Source organism: Gouania willdenowi, chromosome 6 (genome assembly GCF_900634775.1).
Source record: "Gouania willdenowi chromosome 6, fGouWil2.1, whole genome shotgun sequence".
Taxonomy (NCBI): domain Eukaryota; kingdom Metazoa; phylum Chordata; class Actinopteri; order Blenniiformes; family Gobiesocidae; genus Gouania; species Gouania willdenowi.
In genome coordinates this window covers 4,427,297-4,448,900 of record NC_041049.1, presented here as the reverse complement: position 1 = coordinate 4,448,900, position 21,604 = coordinate 4,427,297, and the positions used below count along the sequence as shown (strand labels likewise).

Sequence of the window (21,604 nt, the reverse complement as noted above, 5' to 3'; positions counted from 1 at the left end):
TCCCAGGGAAGTGATACCATTCATAGATTTTGGCGTCAGGTCATGTGACTGTTTCTGAAAAGCCCCTCCCTCTCTGTATATTCACAGCTTTCTCATTATTACATCTCCGGATCCTCAATTATATTACTGTAGTTTAAAGGGTACCTGTAGTGAAAATGTACATAACTATAAATGTGTTAAATGTATTACCAATAAACTAAATATGTGCATCTAAAAAAAATTTTTTAAAAAACTAAATAAAAAAATATATTAAAGGACTTTATATATATTTTTTTTATTATATCTTATTTTTTTAATACTTAATTGCAGTGTTTCTCAAATGGGGGTACACAATGGTACTAAAGGGGTTACTTGAGAGCGTGAGAGAAATATGGGTTTTTATGTTTATTTTGAGTTAAACATAATAATAATATTAAATATTACCAACAACTCACAAAACAACAAGTCACTGAATGACAGAAAAATACACAAGATCACAACTAAATACACACAAAAATAACAGAAAACATAAAAAAGACATAAAAAACAACCAATCGACACCAAAAACACAAACACTGAGGGAATAATTTAATACAACACACAAAAACAACAAAATAAGAGAAATATATACTGAATAATAAAAAAAAACAGACAAACTACAACAAAACACACAAAATGATGATAGAAATTATCATGATTAGAACATAAACTAAAAATATAAAGGTCAGTCTTGGTCCCACATCAGGAGGGAGTGACAGGAAATGATAAAAACTATAGAAATACATTTATTCAGGAGGCACTAAATACTGTTTCATTCACTTATTTACAAAACCAGAGTTTTTAAAGTGTGTGTTATCACTTATTAATTCCATCATTATGATCTGTAGTTGTTTTTTTCACAGAATTTTGGATAAAATGTTGTAGTCAGACATAAGGGGGTACTTGGATTCAAAAGAAAGAAAAAGCCAGAGCTCTCAGTAAACATGGTGTTGCTGCTTTTAGTTGTGATTCTGCAAAGAAGTGGAACAAACTTCCAGCAGAGCTGAAGTCAGCATCACATGTGAACATTTATTTAATGTTCTGTATCCATAAAGTCAGTCTGAGCTTTAACACTTTAAACTGTCCCTCATTCCAGATTTTGAACTCTGAGTATCTGTCAAACCAGTTCACTTACAGAGCAACATTTTTCCCTTTGTTCTCTGTCTGCACATGTCTTTGTTCCTCCCCCTCAGATCTAACGAGAATGTGGGTGTAACCAGGAAATACTGAGTAATTACAAGTTATAAGTTGATCAAATTGTTTTCAGGGGGTAAAACTATATCTGACGTGGCGTAGAAAGGAGCTTAGACAGAGACCATGTCCTGTTCTATTTGTCTGGACCTCCTGAAGGAGCCGGTGACCGTTCCCTGTGGACACAATTACTGCAGGACGTGTATCAGCAGCTTCTGGGATGGAGAGAAGGAGAAGAAGAACAACTACAGTTGTCCTCAGTGTATGAAGAAGTTCACAGAGAGGCCTGATCTGGTGAAAAACATCATGTTAGCAGAGTTAGTGGAGGAAAAGAAGAAGAACAGACGTCAAGATGATCCTGATGATCAAAGATTTGCTGCAGCTGAAGACGTAGCCTGTGATGTTTGCACTGAGAGGAAACTGAAAGCCTCCAAGTCCTGTTTGAACTGTGTGGCCTCTTATTGTGAAAATCACCTTCAGCCTCATCATGAATCTGCTGCATTAAAGAGACACAAACTGGTGGATCCGTCCAAGAAGATCCAGGAGAAGATCTGCTCTCGTCATGATGAGGTGATGAAGATGTTCTGTCGCACTGATCAGCAGTGTATCTGTATTATCTGCTCCATAGAGGAACATAAAGACCATGACACAATTTCAGCTGCAGCAGAAAAGACTGAGAAACAGAGAGAGCTGCAGGAGAGTCGAGCTGACATCTACAAGAACATCCAGGACAGAGAGAAAGATGTGGAGCTGCTTAAAGAGCAGGAGAAGACCATCAACCTCTCTGCTGATCAGACAGTGGAGCACAGCGAGCAGATGTTCACTGAGCTGATCCGTCTCCTCCACCAAAGAAGCTCTGAGCTGGAGAAGGAGGTCCGATCCAAGCAGCAGACTGAAGTGAGTGCAGTCCGAGTGCTTCAGGAGAAGCTGGAGCAGGAGATCAGTGAGCTGAAGAAGAGAGACGCTGAGCTGCAGCAGCTCTCCCACACTGAGGATCACATCCAGTTTGTCCTCAGCTACAGCTCCCTGTCAGCGTTCAGTGTGTCCACACACTCCTCCATCATCCACAGAGGTCCTGGAAGCTGCTTTGAGGAGGTGACAGCAGCTGTGTTAGAGCTCAGAGAACATCTCCACAAAGCCCTGATGGAGGACTGGACCAAAGTCTGTCAGACTGTGGAGAGAGTGGATGATCTACCATCAGAGCCGAGGACCAGAGCTGGATTCTTAAAGTATTCACAGGAAATCACTCTGGATCCAAACACAGCTCAGAGAAAACTCAGATTATCAGAAGGAAACAGAAAAGTAACAAGAATGAGAGAAGATCAGCTTCATCCTGATCATCCAGACAGGTTCACTGACATGTTTCAGGTCCTGAGCAGAGAGAGTCTGACTGGTCGTTGTTACTGGGAGGTGGAGTGGAGAGGGAGAGGAGTTTGTGTATCAGTCGCATACAAGAGTATCAGCAGAGCAGGGGGAAGGGATGCATTTGGATTTAATGGCAAATCATGGATGTTAGAATGTTCTCCAAACAGTTACACATTTTATCACAACAACATAGAGTCTCTAGTCTCAGGTCCTCAGTCCTCCAGAATAGGAGTGTACGTGGATCACACAGCAGGTATTCTGTCCTTCTACAGCGTCTCTGAAACAATGACTCTCCTCCACAGAGTCATCACCACCTTCACTGAACCTCTACACACTGGAGTTTGGATTAATTATTATGTTGGCGATAGTGCTGAGTTCTGGAAACTTAGTTAGAAGGGTTATTCCTGTGTGTAAAATGTGTTCTCAAACACACACACACACTTAGAGGTGTGCTGTAGCGCCACCTTTAGGACGATTGGCCTGTTTTTGCAGCTGATGCATTCTGGGAGGAGACTGGGGATTTATGTAAAGTTTGGTGATTGTTAACACATAGAAATATAACTTTTATATAAGAAGGTCTAATGTAACTAAAGCAGTAACATTTTATCTTTTATGAGGGTTAAAAACACTGCTTAAAATAAGACTTAGAACAGAGTGTGTAACCTAAAAAACTAATAGAAATCACTAACTGATGTGCTGCCTTGTTATGTAGCATGTGTTGTTACACCACTTTAGTTAAACAAAATAAAAATACTGTGTGATTAAAATAATTTGAACTTTTGCATGTCAGCCTTTTTGTTTGATGTTAATTGTAACCAGTTTGATAAATTGCTTACATATATATATTTTTTTAAATGTTTAAAAATTACTCTGACTTAAATAATCTTTTATCCCTTTTTTCCATTTAGGACGGTGATTTTAAGTAGTTGAATTGGTTTGTTTTACTGGTAAATAATAGTTTAAATGATCTGAATGAAAAAAAATTGTGATAAAATCGTGATTTTACAAAAAAAAAAATGTGATATTTTTTTCCATATCGTCCAACCCTAGTTAACACTATGTCATATTTCATCATTTTCATGTAAAAACTACAACTATTACAGAACAGAGTGATAGAGATAAAACTGATTAAAAGTTGTAAAAACATGTCCCACATGTTTGAATTCTACATATTTCTTACATTTTGCATGATTGAAATGTTATTTCAACTGAAATAAATGAATGTTGTCCACATGCATATATTATCATATTTCATGAACAATGGTCAGATTTGAGGGGCCGTGTGGGAGCGTAGAGAATATCTTTAAAAATCTTTTTTTTTTAAACCAAAATAAAAACTATTTCACCCAGGGAGGGGGTTTTCCTAGAAAACGTGTTCATACATTTTACTAAACAGCCAATAGAAACTAATGCTGAGACAAACAGGAAGTTGACGTCATCTGTTACTGAGCAACGAACGAGAAGAGGAAAAAAAGGACGGACACGTTTCACAAGTTTCAACATTTTAAAAGTAGTGAAAAGGGTTAAAGTTAGTGTTATTTAGTTGATATATTATCAAAGGGAACAGTTGAAGCATGTATGATCACACACTGATCCATGTGAGTTGACTGTTGACTTTACTGAGCTTTTATTTGGTGTTGTTTTTCCTTTGAAATCTGTCAGGATTTAAAAAAAGACGATGCACTAACCCACAATTAATTAATATGTCATTTATGACACTTGTGTTTAATTAATAGTTTCTTGAACTCAGCACTAAACATTCAATTCAAATGACTGGAGGGAGCAGCTGTGCTGTTGGATGCTGTTGGATGTCACATTTAACACGACAGCCACTCCCTCCGTGCACACGCCTCCCGTGCACTGCTCACCTCCCAGGGAAGTGATACCATTCATAGATTTTGGCGTCGGGTCATGTGACTGTCCCTGAAAAGCCCCTCCCACTCTGTATATTCACAGCTTTCTCATTATTACATCTCTGGATCCTCAATTATATTACTGTAGTTTAAAGGGTACCTGTAGTGACAATGTACATAACTATAAATGTGTTCAATGTATTACCAATAAACTAAATATGTGCATCTAAAAAAAACTAAATAAAAAAAAATATATATATATATTAAAGGACTTTATATATTTTTTTTATTATATCTTATTTTTTTAATCATCTTCTCTGGTCTTTGGAGAGAGCAGACGTGTTTTCGTTTGCTCCGATAACACGACCTTGGCTACAGCTGGCTACAGCTGAACAGCCTGAACAGCCTGAAAAACTGGGCCCAAGACTGAAGGAAAATGGTGAAAAAACCGCAGGGAGGCCCTTCAGAACCCAATTCGGGTTTGGAAGAGGTCAAGGAGATGATATGCGAGGGTCTACAAAACCTATCTGCCGAGATAAAGTCGTTGGAAAAGACGCTGGAAAACTCACTGGAAAGACTACAAAGCGAAACAAAGGTACTGAAAGAAAAGAATGAAAGAAATGCTGAAGAGATAAAATTGTTGAACGCGAGGGTTGAACAGCTGGAACAAAAGGAAAGAGAGAAAGATGTCATCATCACAGGCCTAAAGATAAAACCCAGGAGTGACGAAGAAACAAAATCGATTGAACAACAGGTCATTGACTTCCTGAAGTCGAAGGACATTGTCCTGAACCCTGACAACATCAACTCCTGCCAAAGAGAAATGATACCAGAGCTGTAAAAATAACCTTCACGAATATGAAATTCAAAGGAGAAATACTCAAGCAAAGAAATAAACTCAAGGGAACGAAGGTGTACATCAATGAAAACCTGACGAAACAAAATGCAAGCATTGCATGGAAGGCACGCCAAATAAAAAAAGAAGGAAAGATTGTGAATACTTGGTCAAAAAACTGCAGGATTTACATCCTGGAAGAAGAGGACGGAAAACCAGTTCTCATCAAAACGATGGACAACTTGGGAAAATACGAAGGATCCACCTAAACAACAACATTACTGATGGTAATCATGGATATGGACCCAGATCTAAACACTGGAAACAAAACTCAGACTGTCTGTCATTTATTCATTTCAATTGCAAGGTGGTGGGGTGATTAAGGATTACATTAAATTTAAATTCAAAGTGTTTATTGTCATATGTGCAGTTAGAAACACGTTTTTTTTTTATACAATGAAATTACTGCCTTGCTTATGAGCTGGGATATAATAATGTGTTTATACAAGTTAAATCTAACAGTGGAAAATACAACACTGCCAATAAAACTAACAACAGCAGTTAGAAACACGCTTATGAACTAAGATATATTACATTAAAATACTGCCTTGCTTGTGAACTGGGATGTAGTGATGTGTTTATACAAGTTGGATCTGATCCCATCATCAGACAGTGGAGGATACAACACTGCCAATAGAACTAACAACAGCTGGATTACCCTTGATGTAGAGACAAAACAAGGTGACATTGTGGATGAAAAGGGAAAACCTTCCAAACACCTTCGAAAGAGGAACTATTCTTGAACTGGAGGAATGCTAACAACGTCTGGCAGGGAACAAGGCCAACACAAACAAAGATAGAGAGGACAACACTGACTACAGATGGATGTTCAGAAGAAATCAAGAATGTTTGACCAGAGAGACATGTAAACCCATGTAAATTTGCGATGGTAAAACAGGGGACGGGACCCGGATAAGCAAACTGCTTCTCTCGTCTCCTTTTTCGGCATGTACAAAAAAAAAAAAAAAAAAAAAAAAAAAAAAGTAAATGTAACCATATCGGAAATAAACTGAATAAATAAAATAAATAAATAATAGTTAATTGCAGTGTTTCTCAAATGGGGGTACACAATGGTACTAAAGGGGTTACTTGAGAGCGTGAGAGAAATATGGGTTTTTATGTTTATTTTTAGTTAAACATGATAATAATATTAAATATTACCAACAACTCACAAAACAACAACAAAAACACTGAATGACAGAAAAATACACAAGATCACAACTAAATACACACAAAAATAACAGAAAACATAAAAAAGACATAAAAAACAACCAAACGACACCAAAAACACAAACACTGAGAGAATAATTTAATACAACACACAAAAACAACAAAATAAGAGAAATATATACTGAATAATAAAAAAATAACAGACAAACTACAACAAAACACACAAAATGATGATAGAAAAAGATCTTGATTAGAACATAAACTAAAAATATAAAGGTCAGTCTTGGTCCCACATCAGGAGGGAGTGACAGGAAATGATAAAAACTCCAGAAATACATTTATTCAGGAGGCACTAAATACTGTTTCATTCACTTATTTACAAAACCATAGTTTTTAAAGTGTGTGTTATCACTTATTAATTCCATCATTATGATCTGTAGTTGTTTTTTCTCAGAATTCTGGGTAAATGTTGTAGTCAGACATAAGGGGGTACTTGGATTCAAAAGTAAGAAAAAGCCAGAGTTCACAGTAAACATGGTGATGCTGCTTTTAGTTGTTATGCTGCAAATAGTAGAACAAACTTCCAGCAGAGCTGAAGTCAGCATCACATGTGAACATTTTTAAATCAAAGTTAAAGGCTTTTCTTTTTCTCTACTGTGTATGATTGAGAGGGAGATTTTTGGTCATGTTGTTGTTTGTTGATGATTTTAAATGTTTTTTCTGCTGATTTTAATGTTCTTAATGATTTTTTAACTTTCAAATATTTTCTGTAGCACTTTTTGATCATGTAAAACACATTGAGTTACATTGTGTACGAAATACTCTATACAAATACATTTGCCTTGAAGTCTAAGTCGAGTTGCAGTGATTTTATAAAGTAGAAATAAACCTGAGCTGGGTTTGATGAAATATCCCATTTTTCAGTATTTTGGTCAGTTTTCATTACTTTCAGTGGATTCTGTATCTATAAAGTCAGTCTGAGCTTTAACACTTTAAACTGTCCCTCATTCCATATTTTGAACTCTGAGTATCTGTCAAACCAGTTCATTTAAAGAGCAACATTCTTCCCTTTGATCTCTGTCTGCACATGTCTTTGTTCCTCCCACTCAGATCTAACAAGAATGTGGGTGTAACCAGGAAATACTGAGTTATAAGTTGATCAAATTGTTTTCAGGAGGTAAAACTATATCTGACGTGGCGTAGAAAGGAGCTTAGACAGAAACCATGTCCTGTTCCTTTTGTCTGGACCTCCTGAAGGAGCCGGTGACCGTTCCCTGTGGACACAATTACTGCAGGACGTGTATCAGCAGCTTCTGGGATGGAGAGAAAGAGAAGAAGAACAACTACAGTTGTCCTCAGTGTATGAAGAAGTTCACAGAGAGGCCTGATCTGGTGAATAACATCATGTTAGCAGAGTTAGTGGAGGAAAAGAAGAAGAACAGACGTCAAGATGATCCTGATGATCAAAGATTTGCTGCAGCTGAAGACGTGGCCTGTGATGTTTGCACTGAGAGGAAACTGAAAGCCTCCAAGTCCTGTTTGAACTGTGTGGCTTCTTATTGTGAAAAACACCTTCAGCCTCATGGTGAATCTGCTGCATTAAAGAGACACAAACTGGTGGATCCGTCCAAGAAGATCCAGGAGAAGATCTGCTCTCGTCATGATGAGGTGATGAAGATGTTCTGTCGCACTGATCAGCAGTGTATCTGTATTATCTGCTCCATGGAGGAACATAAAGACCACGACATGGTTTCAGCTGCAGCAGAAAGGACTGAGAAACAGAGAGAGCTGCAGGAGAGTCGAGCTGACATCTACAAGAACATCCAGGACAGAGAGAAAGATGTGGAGCTACTTAAAGAGCAGGAGAAGACCATCAACCTCTCTGCTGATCAGACAGTGGAGCACAGTGAGCAGATGTTCACTGAGCTGATCCGTCTCCTCCACCAAAGAAGCTCTGAGCTGGAGAAGGAGGTCCGATCCAAGCAGCAGACTGAAGTGAGTGCAGTCCGAGCTCTTCAGGAGAAGCTGGAGCAGGAGATCAGTGAGTTGAAGAAGAGAGACGCTGAGCTGCAGCAGCTCTCCCACACTGAGGATCACATCCAGTTTGTCCTCAGCTACAGCTCCCTGTCAGCGCTCAGTGTGTCCACACACTCCTCCATCATCCACAGAGGTCCTGGAAGCTGCTTTGAGGAGGTGACAGCAGCTGTGTCAGAGCTCAGAGAACATCTCCACAAAGTCCTGATGGAGGACTGGACCAAAGTCTGTCAGACTGTGGAGAGAGTGAATGTTTTACCATCAGAGCTGAGGACCAGAGCTGGATTCTTAAAGTATTCACAGGAAATCACTCTGGATCCAAACACAGCTTACATAAAATTCAAATTATCAGAAGGAAACAGAAAAGTAACATTAATGAAAGAAGATCAGCTTCATCCTGATCATCCAGACAGGTTCACCTATTGGTGTCAGGTCCTGAGTAGAGAGAGTCTGACTGGTCGTTGTTACTGGGAGGTGGAGGTGGGAGGGATAGGAGTTGAAATTGTGGTTGCATACAAGAATGTCGGCAGAACAGGGAGAGGGAATGAATGTAGATTTGAATTCAAAGACAAATCATGGATGTTAGAATGTTTTCCAAACAGTTACACATTTTATCACAACAACATAGAGTCTCCAGTCTCAGGTCCTCAGTCCTCCAGAATAGGAGTGTACGTGGATCACACAGCAGGTATTCTGTCCTTCTACAGCGTCTCTGAAACAATGACTCTCCTCCACAGAGTCAACACCACCTTCACTGAACCTCTACACGCTGGAATTAATATTTATCTTATAGGAAATAGTGCTGAGTTCTGTAAACTTAGATAGAAAAGTTATTCCTGTGTGTAAAATGTATTTACACACACACACATAGAGGTGTGCTGTAGCACCACCTTTAGGACGATTGGCCTGTTTTGGCAGCTGATGCATTCTGGGAGGAGACTGGGGATTTATGTAAAGTTTGGTGATTGTTAACACATAGAAATATAACTTTTATATAAGAAGGTCTAATGTAACCAAACCAGTAACGTTTTATCTTTTATGAGGGTTAAAAACACTGCTTAAATTAAGACTTAGAACAGAGTGTGTAACCTAAAAAACTAATAGAAATCACTAACTGATATGCTGCCTTGTTATGTAGCATGTGTTGTTACACCACTTTAGTTAAACAAAATAAAAATACTGTTGTCTACTTTGTTCATTTGACGTCATTTTTGTCCTGGTTTGTTTATGGTGTGATATGATGTCACTTCACAAGACATTAAATTTCATTTATTTAACACAAAAAGATTACATTTGTTTTATAAATAAAAATTAATGAAAAAAAAAATTAATTCTTATTTGGTGCCTGTAATGAATATTTTTAAAGTAAAGGCTGTTTCTTTATTTGCATCGTTTCATCATTACAAGTTTTTAAACACTTACACTATACTTTAGTCTCGAGGTGTCGACATATACTGTAACGTAAATGAATATAAATAAGAATAATGACAATAAATAAATAAATAAATCACCTAAAAAGAATTGTTTTTAATAATAAACACCTTCTGTGATTCAACTTCCTGATTCTAAGCATCCTTAGCAACACCATAGCAACAGGATAAAGCAGGAAGAATCTATGCTTGATAGAAAACACTGGGCAGATGATGTATAGTCTATGTACGCTTTGTTTATGTACAAGCGTAGACATTAGACGCTTTGGAGTGAGACAAGGTTGAGTATTTTCACTGGGCAAGATCTTTAGAAACTAAAGCAAAGGGTTCCAGTGAGAAAAAATGAGAAAATACTATTAAAAATGTTGATGGAAAACAAGTTGGACTTTGGTTGTGATGCTGAACAAATGAACGACAGATTCTGAGTTTCCTAGTTAGGACTTATATTGCTCCCCCACTGAGGTGTTAGAAACATCAGAGGTGTGGGCCTGATCTAATAGTGAGGCCTGGGGATCAAACCTATGACTTTCTCACTGCAATGGTATCTGACATCACTCCATCGTCTGGTAAACACATATTCTAACTTGGTTTCCAAAGCTGTGCCACTGCACACTAATGAGTCATGGGATCATCAGGTGTTACTTGGACAATTGTTCAATCTTACTGGTTTGATCCAAATCAGTGTTAATTTGGAAATAAAATTTTACTCTAGTTTTAGTCTTTGGACTAAAATGTAACTAAGTTTCAGGGCATTCCAGGTGTTCATGAAGAGTGTGTTCCAATAGTCCCTCCTATCTCCTTTCCTATCCACTTTTCTTTAATCTCTGGAAGTGTTTAGGTGGCGGCCATGATAAAGAGCGTTCCAAAAGCAGCCTAGGGACCCCTAGGCCTGCCAGCTGGTGGTCTATCAGGAGGAGACGTCAGGCTAAGACCTACAAGCAGCTGCCTGGTCTGCCCCGTCTGGATGGTTTGTTCCAGCTCTTCCTGGGCTGCAGGACCAAATATCACCAAAGGTTCCACCAGGAGGCTGCACAGCATTCTCCTGGCTGCCTCTGTTAAGTTTGACTGTGACAGCCACACCTGATGATGAGCTTGGACTAAGATGAACATTATTATCTCAACCTCTCTAGACATGAGCCCTAAAACCTCCAATGAGGCATCACAGAAGGTGATCACATGACCCTCTCTGACTGTTCCACCAGGAGCTTTTTACACTCTGTGATTCTACTTTCCTGAGTTTCCTCTATGTGTCAGCAAAGTGCTGTTAATCACATAATCTCTGCTCTTTAAACCTGTTCTCTCACTGGGATTTACACTGTTTGTGTTGGCTGGAGATGTTGTCACAGCAACCAGGTTGGGGCGCGCCTTCGAGGAGTGACTGAGAACTGCTCGGGATTCTGGGAGAGAGCGAGTGTGTGTGTGTGTGTGTGTGTGTGTGTGTGTGTGTGTAGTTGAGGTTCACAGCATGTGTTTAGTCATAGTTACAGTGAGCATTAAATGTAATAATAAAAGGAAGTTTTTAATGTCAACCATCGACCTGTTCTTCAGACTTTACAACACATTGTTTCATCCTCCTCTTCACTGTCTGTCTCTGTATTACTACATTTCCCAGAATGCACTTTTCTTTCACTGCAGTCTCAAGTTTCCTTCTGGGTGTAACCAGATGGTGTTGACTAGTTCTGACTGGTTTTCAGGAAGTCAAAGTAACTCTGATGCTGGTGAAATGGCGCAGCAAGCTGAGCTACAGATGGAGACTTTGTCCTGTTCCATTTGTCTGGACCTCCTGAAGGAGCCGGTGACCGTTCCCTGTGGACACAGTTACTGCAGGACGTGTATCAGCAGCTTCTGGGATGGAGAGAAGGAGAAGAAGAACAACTACAGTTGTCCTCAGTGTAGGAAGAAGTTCACAGAGAGGCCTGATCTGATGAAAAACATCATGTTAGCAGAGTTAGTGGAGGAAAAGAAGAAGAACAGACATCAAGATGATCCTGATGATCAAAGATTTGCTGCAGCTGAAGACGTGGCCTGTGATGTTTGCACTGAGAGGAAACTGAAAGCCTCCAAGTCCTGTTTGGTCTGTGTGGCCTCTTATTGTGAAAAACACCTTCAGCCTCATCATGAATCTGCTGCATTAAAGAGACACAAACTGGTGGATCCGTCCAAGAAGATCCAGGAGAAGATCTGCTCTCGTCATGATGAGGTGATGAAGATGTTCTGTCGCACTGATCAGCAGTGTATCTGTATTATCTGCTCCATAGAGGAACATAAAGACCATGATATGGTTTCAGCTGCAGCAGAAAGGACTGAGAAACAGAGAGAGCTGCAGGAGAGTCGAGCTGACATCTACAAGAACATCCAGGACAGAGAGAAAGATGTGGAGCTGCTTAAAGAGCAGGAGAAGACCATCAACCTCTCTGCTGATCAGTCAGTGGAGCACAGTGAGCAGATGTTCACTGAGCTGATCCGTCTCCTCCACCAAAGAAGCTCTGAGCTGGAGAAGGAGGTCCGATCCAAGCAGCAGACTGAAGTGAGTGCAGTCCGAGCGCTTCAGGAGAAGCTGGAGCAGGAGATCAGTGAGCTGAAGAAGAGAGACGCTGAGCTGCAGCAGCTCTCCCACACTGAGGATCACATCCAGTTTGTCCTCAGCTACAGCTCCCTGTCAGCGCTCAGTGTGTCCACACACTCCTCCATCATCCACAGAGGTCCTGGAAGCTGCTTTGAGGAGGTGACAGCAGCTGTGTCAGAGCTCAGAGAACATCTCCACAAAGTCCTGATGGAGGACTGGAACAAAGTCTGTCAGACTGTGGAGAGAGTGGATGATCTACCATCAGAGCTGAGGACCAGAGCTGGATTCTTAAAGTATTCACAGGAAATCACTCTGGATCCAAACACAACTCAGAGAAAACTCAGATTATCAGAAGGAAACAGAAAAGTAACATTAATGGAAGAAGATCAGCTTCATCCTGATCATCCAGACAGGTTCACTGGATGGTCTCAGGTCCTAAGCAGAGAGAGTCTGACTGGTCGTTGTTACTGGGAGGTGGAGTGGAGAGGGGGAGGAGTTGATGTATCAGTCGCATACAAGAGTATCAGCAGAACAGGGAGAGGGAAGGAATGTGTATTTGGATTAAATCACAAATCATGGATGTTAATCTGTTTTCCAAACAGTTACACATTTTATCACAACAACATAGAGTCTCTAGTCTCAGGTCCTCAGTCCTCCAGAATAGGAGTGTACGTGGATCACACAGCAGGTATTCTGTCCTTCTACAGCGTCTCTGAAACAATGACTCTCCTCCACAGAGTCATCACCACCTTCACTGAACCTCTACACGCTGGAGTTTATGTTAATGATATAGGAGATAGTGCTGAGTTCTGTAAACTTAGATAGAAAAGTTATTCCTGTGTGTAAAATGTATTCACACACACACACACACATGGCTTATATGAAAATGTATATAGATAAATATTATAAATAGCTGAAAGAGATAATATATAATAAATTATTGTGTTGACAGCAGTGAAATAATGTGAAGAGGTTAATATTAATATACTGTTGTGTTTATGTTCTATATAAGGATTTATTGTGATTAAAGTAATGAAATATAGTATGTGAACTATGCAATTAATTATAGTAATAATTGTTAATTTTATTTTGTGTCTGTGTACATATGTTTACATTTAAAAGGTTTTATTTTTTGACACAAAAAGGAGATTTTTATTTTGTAACTGCAGGGTTTGAGGGAAACATGTGAGTCTGTTTGTGGTTTAATTCTGTTTGATATCAAATCTTCTTTTGATTGGTTTATACATCAATAATCAGCTCTGTTTTTGTCCCAATAAATAAACTATATAGTAATTAATAACATGAATAAAATCACTTTGTCTTGTTTTTGTCGTGGTTTTGTCGTTTGGTGATTGTTAACACATAGAAATATAACTTTTATATAAGAAGGTCTAATGTAACTAAAGCAGTAACATTTTATCTTTTATGAGGGTTAAAAACACTGCTTAAAATAAGACTTAGAACAGAGTGTGTAACCTAAAAAACTAATAGAAATCACTAACTGATATGCTGCCTTGTTATGTAGCATGTGTTGTTACACCACTTTAGTTAAACAAAATAAAAATACTGTGTGATTAAAATAATTTGAACTTTTGCATGTCAGCCTTTTTGTTTGATGTTAATTGTAACCAGTTTGATAAATTGCTTACATATATATTTTTTTAAATGTTTAAAAATTACTCTGACTTAAATAATCTTTTATCCCTTTTTTCCATTTAGGACGGTGATTTTAAGTAGTTGAATTGGTTTGTTTTACTGGTAAATAATAGTTTAAATGATCTGAATGAAAAAGAATTGTGATAAAATTGTGATTTTACAAAAAAAAAAAATGTGATATTTTTTTCCACATCGTCCACCTCTAGTTAACACTATGTCATATTTCATCATTTTCATGTAAAAACTACAACTATTACAGAACAAAGTGATAGAGATAAAACTGATTAAAAGTTGTAAAAACATGTCCCACATGTTTGAATTCTACATATTTCTTACATTTTGCATGATTGAAATGTTATTTCAACTGAAATAAATGAATGTTGTCCACATGCATATATTATCATATTTCATGAACAATGGTCAGATTTGAGGGGCCGTGTGGGAGCGTAGAGAATATCTTTAAAAATCTTTTTTTTTTTTTAAACCAAAATAAAAACCATTTCACCCAGGGAGGGGGTTTTCCTAGAAAACATGTTCATACATTTTACTAAACAGCCAATAGAAACTAATGCTGAGACAAACAGGAAGTTGACGTCATCTGTTATTGAGCAACGAACGAGAAGAGGAAAAAAAGGACGGACACGTTTCACAAGTTTCAACATTTTAAAAGTAGTGAAAAGGGTTAAAGTTAGTGTTATTTAGTTGATATATTATCAAAGGGAACAGTTGAAGCATGTATGATCACACACTGATCCATGTGAGTTGACTGTTGACTTTACTGAGCTTTTATTTGGTGTTGTTTTTCCTTTGAAATCTGTCAGGATTTAAAAAAAGACGATGCACTAACCCACAATTAATTAATATGTCATTTATGACACTTGTGTTTAATTAATAGTTTGTTGAACTCAGCACTAAACATTCAATTCAAATGACTGGAGGGAGCAGCTGTGCTGTTGGATGCTGTTGGATGTCACATTTAACACGACAGCCACTCCCTCCGTGCACACGCCTCCCGTGCACTGCTCACCTCCCAGGGAAGTGATACCATTCATAGATTTTGGCGTCAGGTCATGTGACTGTCCCTGAAAAGCCCCTCCCTCTCTGTATATTCACAGCTTTCTCATTATTACATCTCTGGATCCTCAATTATATTACTGTAGTTTAAAGGGTACCTGTAGTGACAATGTACATAACTATAAATGTGTTAAATGTATTACCAATAAACTAAATATGTGCATCTAAAAAAATAAAAAATAAAAAAAAATAAAAAAATATATTAAAGGACTTTATATATATTTTTTTTATTATATCTTATTTTTTAATACTTAATTGCAGTGTTTCTCAAATGGGGGTACACAATGGTACTAAAGGGGTTACTTGAGAGCGTGAGAGAAATATGGGTTTTTATGTTTATTTTGAGTTAAACATAATAATAATATTAAATATTACCAACAACTCACAAAACAACAACAAAGACACTGAATGACAGAAAAATACACAAGATCACAACTAAATACACACAAAAATAACAGAAAACAGAAAAACGACATAAAAAACAACCAAACGACATCAAAAACACAAACACTGAGAGAATAATTTAATACAACACACAAAAACAACAAAATAAGAGAAATATATACTGAATAATAAAAAAAACAGACAAACTACAACAAAACACACAAAATGATGATAAAAAAAGATCTTGATTAGAACATAAACTAAAAATATAAAGGTCAGTCTTGGTCCCACATCAAGAGGGAGTGACAGGAAATGATAAAAACTATAGAAATAAATCTATTCAGGAGGCACTAAATACTGTTTCATTCACTTCTTTACAAAACCAGAGTTTTTAAAGTGTGTGTTATCACTTATTAATTCCATCATTATGATCTGTAGTTGTTTTTTCTCAGAATTCTGGGTAAATGTTGTAGTCAGACATAAGGGGGTACTTGGATTCAAAAGTAAAAGAAAGTCAGAGTTCACAGTAAACATGGTGATGCTGCTTTTAGTTGTTATGCTGCAAATAGTGGAACAAACTTCCAGCAGAGCTGAAGTCAGCATCACATGTGAACATTTTTAAATCAAAGTTAAAGGCTTTTCTTTTTCTCTACTGTGTATGATTGAGAGGGAGATTTTTGGTCATGTTGTTGTTTGTTGATGATTTTAAATGTTTTTACTTATGACTTCCAGACAGGTTCACTGGATGGTCTCAGGTCCTGAGCAGAGAGAGTCGGACTGGTCGTTGTTACCGGGAGGTGGAGGTGAGAGGGGACGGAGTTGAAGTAGCGGTCGCATACAAGAGTATCAGCAGAGCAGGGAGAGGGAGGGAATGTAGATTTGGATTTAATGACAAATCATGGATGTTAGAATGTTCTCCAAACAGTTACACATTTTATCACAACAACATCAGGTCTCCAGTCTCAGGTCCTCAGTCCTCCAGAATAGGAGTGTACGTGGATCACACAGCAGGTATTCTGTCCTTCTACAGCGTCTCTGTAACAATGAGAGTCAACACCACCTTCACTGAACCTCTACACACTGGAGTTCATGTTTATGATTATGGAAATAGTGCTGAATTCTGTAAACTGAGATAGATGTCACGATGGGGTTTTATTTTGGAGGGCAGGCAGGAGATCGTGGACTCCCTTCCAGCAGCTTTCTCCTGCTGATTGGCCTCCAGCTGCAATTGATTAGCTGGGTATAAATGTGGAGGCTTGGGTTCACTTCAGTGCTGGGACATTCCTACTTGCTGTTGCTTCTTGCTGTGACTATGGTTCTTGGTTTTACTTTTTGTTGTTTTTCTCGTTTGCCTCCCTGGACTGACCATGCCTGTGAGTACAATAAATTCTGGTAAAATGCACCTGAGCTTTGCCTCCGTCCCTGCATTTGGGTCTGCACCCACACATGCCCGTGACAGAATGTCCCAGCCACTAGTGGACCCAGCGGAAAAGGATTGTGCTGAGATGGACCTGGCAGAAAGAACTGCCTACTGGCAGAGCTACCTTCTGGAGGCCAGGGACGCGCTTTTGTACGGATGGGAGGAGGATCCTGTCAGAGAGGTGTACTCGGGAACTCGACTGGCTTTTGGAGGACCCCGAAGCCTACGACAAGGTAGAGGTCGGTCCAAAAGAAAGGGCCAGTCCCGTAGCTTCCAGGCTAGCATCCCTGTATCTCCTTGCGTCCAGGCTAGCGTCCCTGTATCTCCTTGCGTCCAGGCTAGCGTCCCTGTATCTCCTAGCGTCCAGGCTAGCGTCCCTGTGTCTCCTAGCGTCCAGGCTAGCGTCCCTGTGTCTCCTAGCGTCCAGGCTAGCGTCCCTGTGTCTCCTAGCTCCCAGGCTAGCGTCCCTGTGTCTCCTAGCTCCCAGGCTAGCGTCCCTGTGTCTCCTAGCTCCCAGGCTAGCGTCCCTGTGTCTCCTAGCTCCCAGGCTGGCGTCCCTGTGTCTCCTAGCTCCCAGGCTGGCGTCCCTGTGTCTCCTAGCTCCCAGGCTGGCGTCCCTGTGTCTCCTAGCTCCCAGGCTGGCGTCCCTGTGTCTCCTAGCTCCCAGGCTGGCGTCCCTGTGTCTCCTAGCTCCCAGGCTGGCGTCCCTGTGTCTCCTAGCTCCCAGGCTGGCGTCCCTGTGTCTCCTAGCTCCCAGGCTGGCGTCCCTGTGTCTCCTAGCTCCCAGGCTGGCGTCCCTGTGTCTCCTAGCTCCCAGGCTGGCGTCCCTGTGTCTCCTAGCTCCCAGGCTGGCGTCCCTGTGTCTCCTAGCTCCCAGGCTGGCGTCCCTGTGTCTCCTAGCTCCCAGGCTGGCGTCCCTGTGTCTCCTAGCTCCCAGGCTGGCGTCCCTGTGTCTCTTAGCTCCCAGGCTAGCGTCCCTGTGTCTCTTAGCTCCCAGGCTAGCTCTCCAGAGTCTCTTAGCTCCCAGGCTAGCTCTCCAGAGTCTCTTAGCTCCCAGGCTAGCTCTCCAGAGTCTCTTAGCTCCCAGGCTAGCTCTCCAGAGGCTCCCCGCACCCGGCCGCCGCCTGCCCAGCCGCCAGTCCCGGCTCCCCGCACCCGGCCGCCGCCTGCCCAGCCGCCAGTCCCGGCTCCCCGCACCCAGCCAAACAGTTACACATTTTATCACAAAAACATCCTGTCTCCAGTCTCAGGTCCTCAGTCCTCCAGAATAGGAGTGTACGTGGATCACACAGCAGGTATTCTGTCCTTCTACAGCGTCTCTGAAACAATGACTCTCCTCCACAGAGTCAACACCACCTTCACTGAACCTCTACACACTGGAGTTTATGTTAATGATATAGGAAATAGTGCTGAATTCTGTAAACTTAAATAGAAATGTTATTCCTGTGTAAAATGTATTCATACACACACACACACAATATATTGTTGTAAGAAATGTTAATCTTGTGTTTAATGTGGGCAGTGGTGGTCTAGTGGATAAAGACATCAGGTTTGTAATCAGAGGGTCACTGGTTAGATTCTCACCAGGGTCATCACTGTGAGATGTTAATCCAGTCCTTTAACCCCAACTGCTCCCTGGGCACCAAACTGTGGCTGCCCACCACTCCTCAGTGAGGGTTTAAATGTAGAGAAATAATTTCATTTATGTAGCTGTACATATACTGTATGTCAAAAATACATAATTAATGTGAATGGTTAGATTTATGCGGATTAAGGAAATTAGATTTTTGCTGTGGCACACACACTCAAACATTTAGGGTCCATATGAAAATGTATCTAGATAAATATATTAACATTATAAATATCTGAAAGAGATAATAATCCATTATGCTGTATGTAATAAATTGTTGTGTTGACAGCAGTGAAATAATGTGAAGAGGTTAATATTAATATACTGTTGTTTATGTTCTATATAAGGATTTATTGTGATTAAAGTAATGAAATATAGTATGTGAACTATGCAATTAATAATAGTAATAATTGTTAATTGACTTTAGTTTCAGTTATTTTGTGTGTGTGTGCATATGTTTACATTTAAATGTTTTATTTTTGACACAAAAAGTAGATTTTTATTTTGTAACTGCAGGGTTTGAGGGAAACATGTGAGTCTGTTTGTGGTTTAATTCTGTTTGATATCAAATCTTATTTTGATTGGTTTATACATCAATAATCAGCTCTGTTTTTATCTCAATAAATAAACTATATAGTAATTAATAACATGAATAAAATCACTTTGTCTTGTTTTTGTCGTGCTCTGACACACACACACACACTCACACACACACACTTAGAGGTGTGCTGTAGCGCCACCTTTAGGACGATTGGCCTGTTTTTGCAGGTGATGCATTCTGGGAGGAGACTGGGGATTTATGCAAAATGTGGTGATGTGTGGAGAGGTTCAGTGAAGGTGGTGTTGACTCTGTGGAGGAGAGTCATTGTTTCAGAGACGCTGTAGAAGGACAGAATACCTGCTGTGTGATCCACGTACACTCCTATTCTGGAGGACTGAGGACCTGAGACTGGAGACAGGATGTTGTTATTAAATTGTGTAAATGTTTGATGAACATTTTAACATCCATGATATGTCATTGAATCCAAATCCACATTCATTCCTCTCCCTGCTCTGCTGATACTTTTATATGCGACTGATACACGAACTCCTCCTCCCAGTAACCACACACACATTATATTGTTGTAAGAAATGTTCACAAGCCTTTTAAAATGTTTATCTTGTGTTTAATGTGAATGAGATTTATGCAGATTAAGGAAATTAGATTTTTGCTGTGTCACACACGCATGCACGCACGTTATTTAAAATTTGGTGATTGTTCGCACATGGAAAAGAAGAGAATAAAAAGAAGAAGAAAGAAAGAAGTACATGCAGTGATACACATTTAACCACCTGTTTAATATTTGTGATATCCTTCCATTGTAGCTGTTGCTGTATTTTGTTAATTTGTATTTTTTTTGGTGTTCATCAACTGTGATGTTTTTCGGTCGGTATTTTTGTTCAATGGTATTTCGTTTTTTGGGAATTGGGTGGAATTTTTTGGGTTGGGATTGTTACAGTTGAGTTTATTTTCTGTGGGGATTTTATGTTTTGTTGATCTGGATTTCATCAGTGGAGGCTGGCCAATAGAGGGCGCTAGGGCGCCGCCCCACCACTCGTTTGAGTAGGATGTGAAAAAAACTATGAAGATTGATAATGAATTAAAAATACTATGAAACAAATGTATAACTGTATTTAGATAATCAGAATAAATATTATATAGATCATGATTATGTATAAAGTTGTTTCATTCAATCTGTGTCTGATTGGTGACCAGTTTCCGCCCTCGGGGCGCACTAATCTTTACCGTTTACTCCCGTTAAAAGTTGTACATGCGCAGTAACTCCTCTTCAATACGAGTCAATGGAGTTGTCAGTGCCCAATCTTTTCACGGACCTGACAGTTTCAGATTCTTTTAACGCATGCACGAAATGCGTCTCCATCCGGTCGGCCATTTTCACGACTTTTCGTGTACTATTTAAAATATTGAAATCCTGCAATTTATAAAGAATTGTAAATTTTTGTTATGAGTGAATTTCAATTTGATTTAGTTTTTATCTTATTTTCTGTTTGTTTTTTGATTGATTTAAAAAAAAATTGTAAATTAACGACTAAACACACCACAAAACAGTCACATATTTAAATGTGTACTATTAAAATATTTAGCAAATGTTGTATGGTTGGCTTACATTCAAATATCACGTCCCAGCAGGATTGTGAAAGGACTAAGGATGTGTCCAAATAGTCCCTCCTATCTCCTTTCCTATCCACTTTTCCATAACCAAGTGGATGACATCACGGGGTTAAGGAAAGCTTTTAGGAGAGGAGTTAAGTAACGGCCATTACGTTTGCACTGACAATAGACGCACTTCAACTAGGAAACGTAATAATCTGACGGCCGCAAAGGTTATTGACGTCTGCCATTGTGAAAAAAATACACATTTGGACCAAAAGCTCATTTATTACACTTTCCACTGATATAATCTCAAAAATCACAAGATCTGAATGTAAATCAAAGGAAAAGAGGCCACCTACGAGAAACAACAGTGAAACTAAAAGGACGTCACATTGAGAATGGTTGATCACACTCAGAAATATGAATTATGTTAAATAAAACATAATGTGGCTAAAAATGTCTCTGATTTCTTATTATTAAACCACAGAGTGTCTGTTTTATGTCAGTTATAATCTGATAATATGTCTTACGTATAAGATATGGGTTTTAGATTATTTATTTTAAGTTGTTCAAGGTATATTATTATTGCATTGGTAATTTACATGATCTCCGTTACTTGTCAGTGCTCGGGTGTGCGTGTCCCTTTAAATATTGTCACCACAAGGAATTGTGGGTCAGCATTATCTCATCTCCTTTGGTAAAGGATGCATCAGGGTTTCTTAGGCTAAAGGAGGTAAAAAAGGAAGCATTGAGCCTCTTTTCC

At 39.3% G+C, this 21,604-nt stretch overlaps 2 protein-coding genes across 2 annotated transcripts; both read left to right on the top strand.

The window, feature by feature from the left end:
- The first annotated feature begins 1,333 nt into the window (after window positions 1-1,333).
- On the top strand, window positions 1,334-2,967 carry LOC114465301 (E3 ubiquitin/ISG15 ligase TRIM25-like). The gene is made up of 2 exons (XM_028450226.1): window positions 1,334-1,599; window positions 1,744-2,967. The coding sequence occupies exons 1-2, from the start codon at window positions 1,336-1,338 to the stop codon at window positions 2,965-2,967; spliced, it is 1,488 nt and encodes a 495-aa protein (XP_028306027.1). The 5' UTR covers window positions 1,334-1,335.
- A 4,713-nt stretch (window positions 2,968-7,680) lies between these two features.
- Window positions 7,681-13,347, top strand: LOC114465293 (uncharacterized). Its single transcript, XM_028450215.1, has 3 exons — window positions 7,681-9,342; window positions 10,788-10,923; window positions 11,651-13,347. The coding sequence occupies exons 1-3, from the start codon at window positions 7,717-7,719 to the stop codon at window positions 13,345-13,347; spliced, it is 3,459 nt and encodes a 1,152-aa protein (XP_028306016.1). The 5' UTR covers window positions 7,681-7,716.
- Window positions 13,348-21,604: the final 8,257 nt, after the last annotated feature.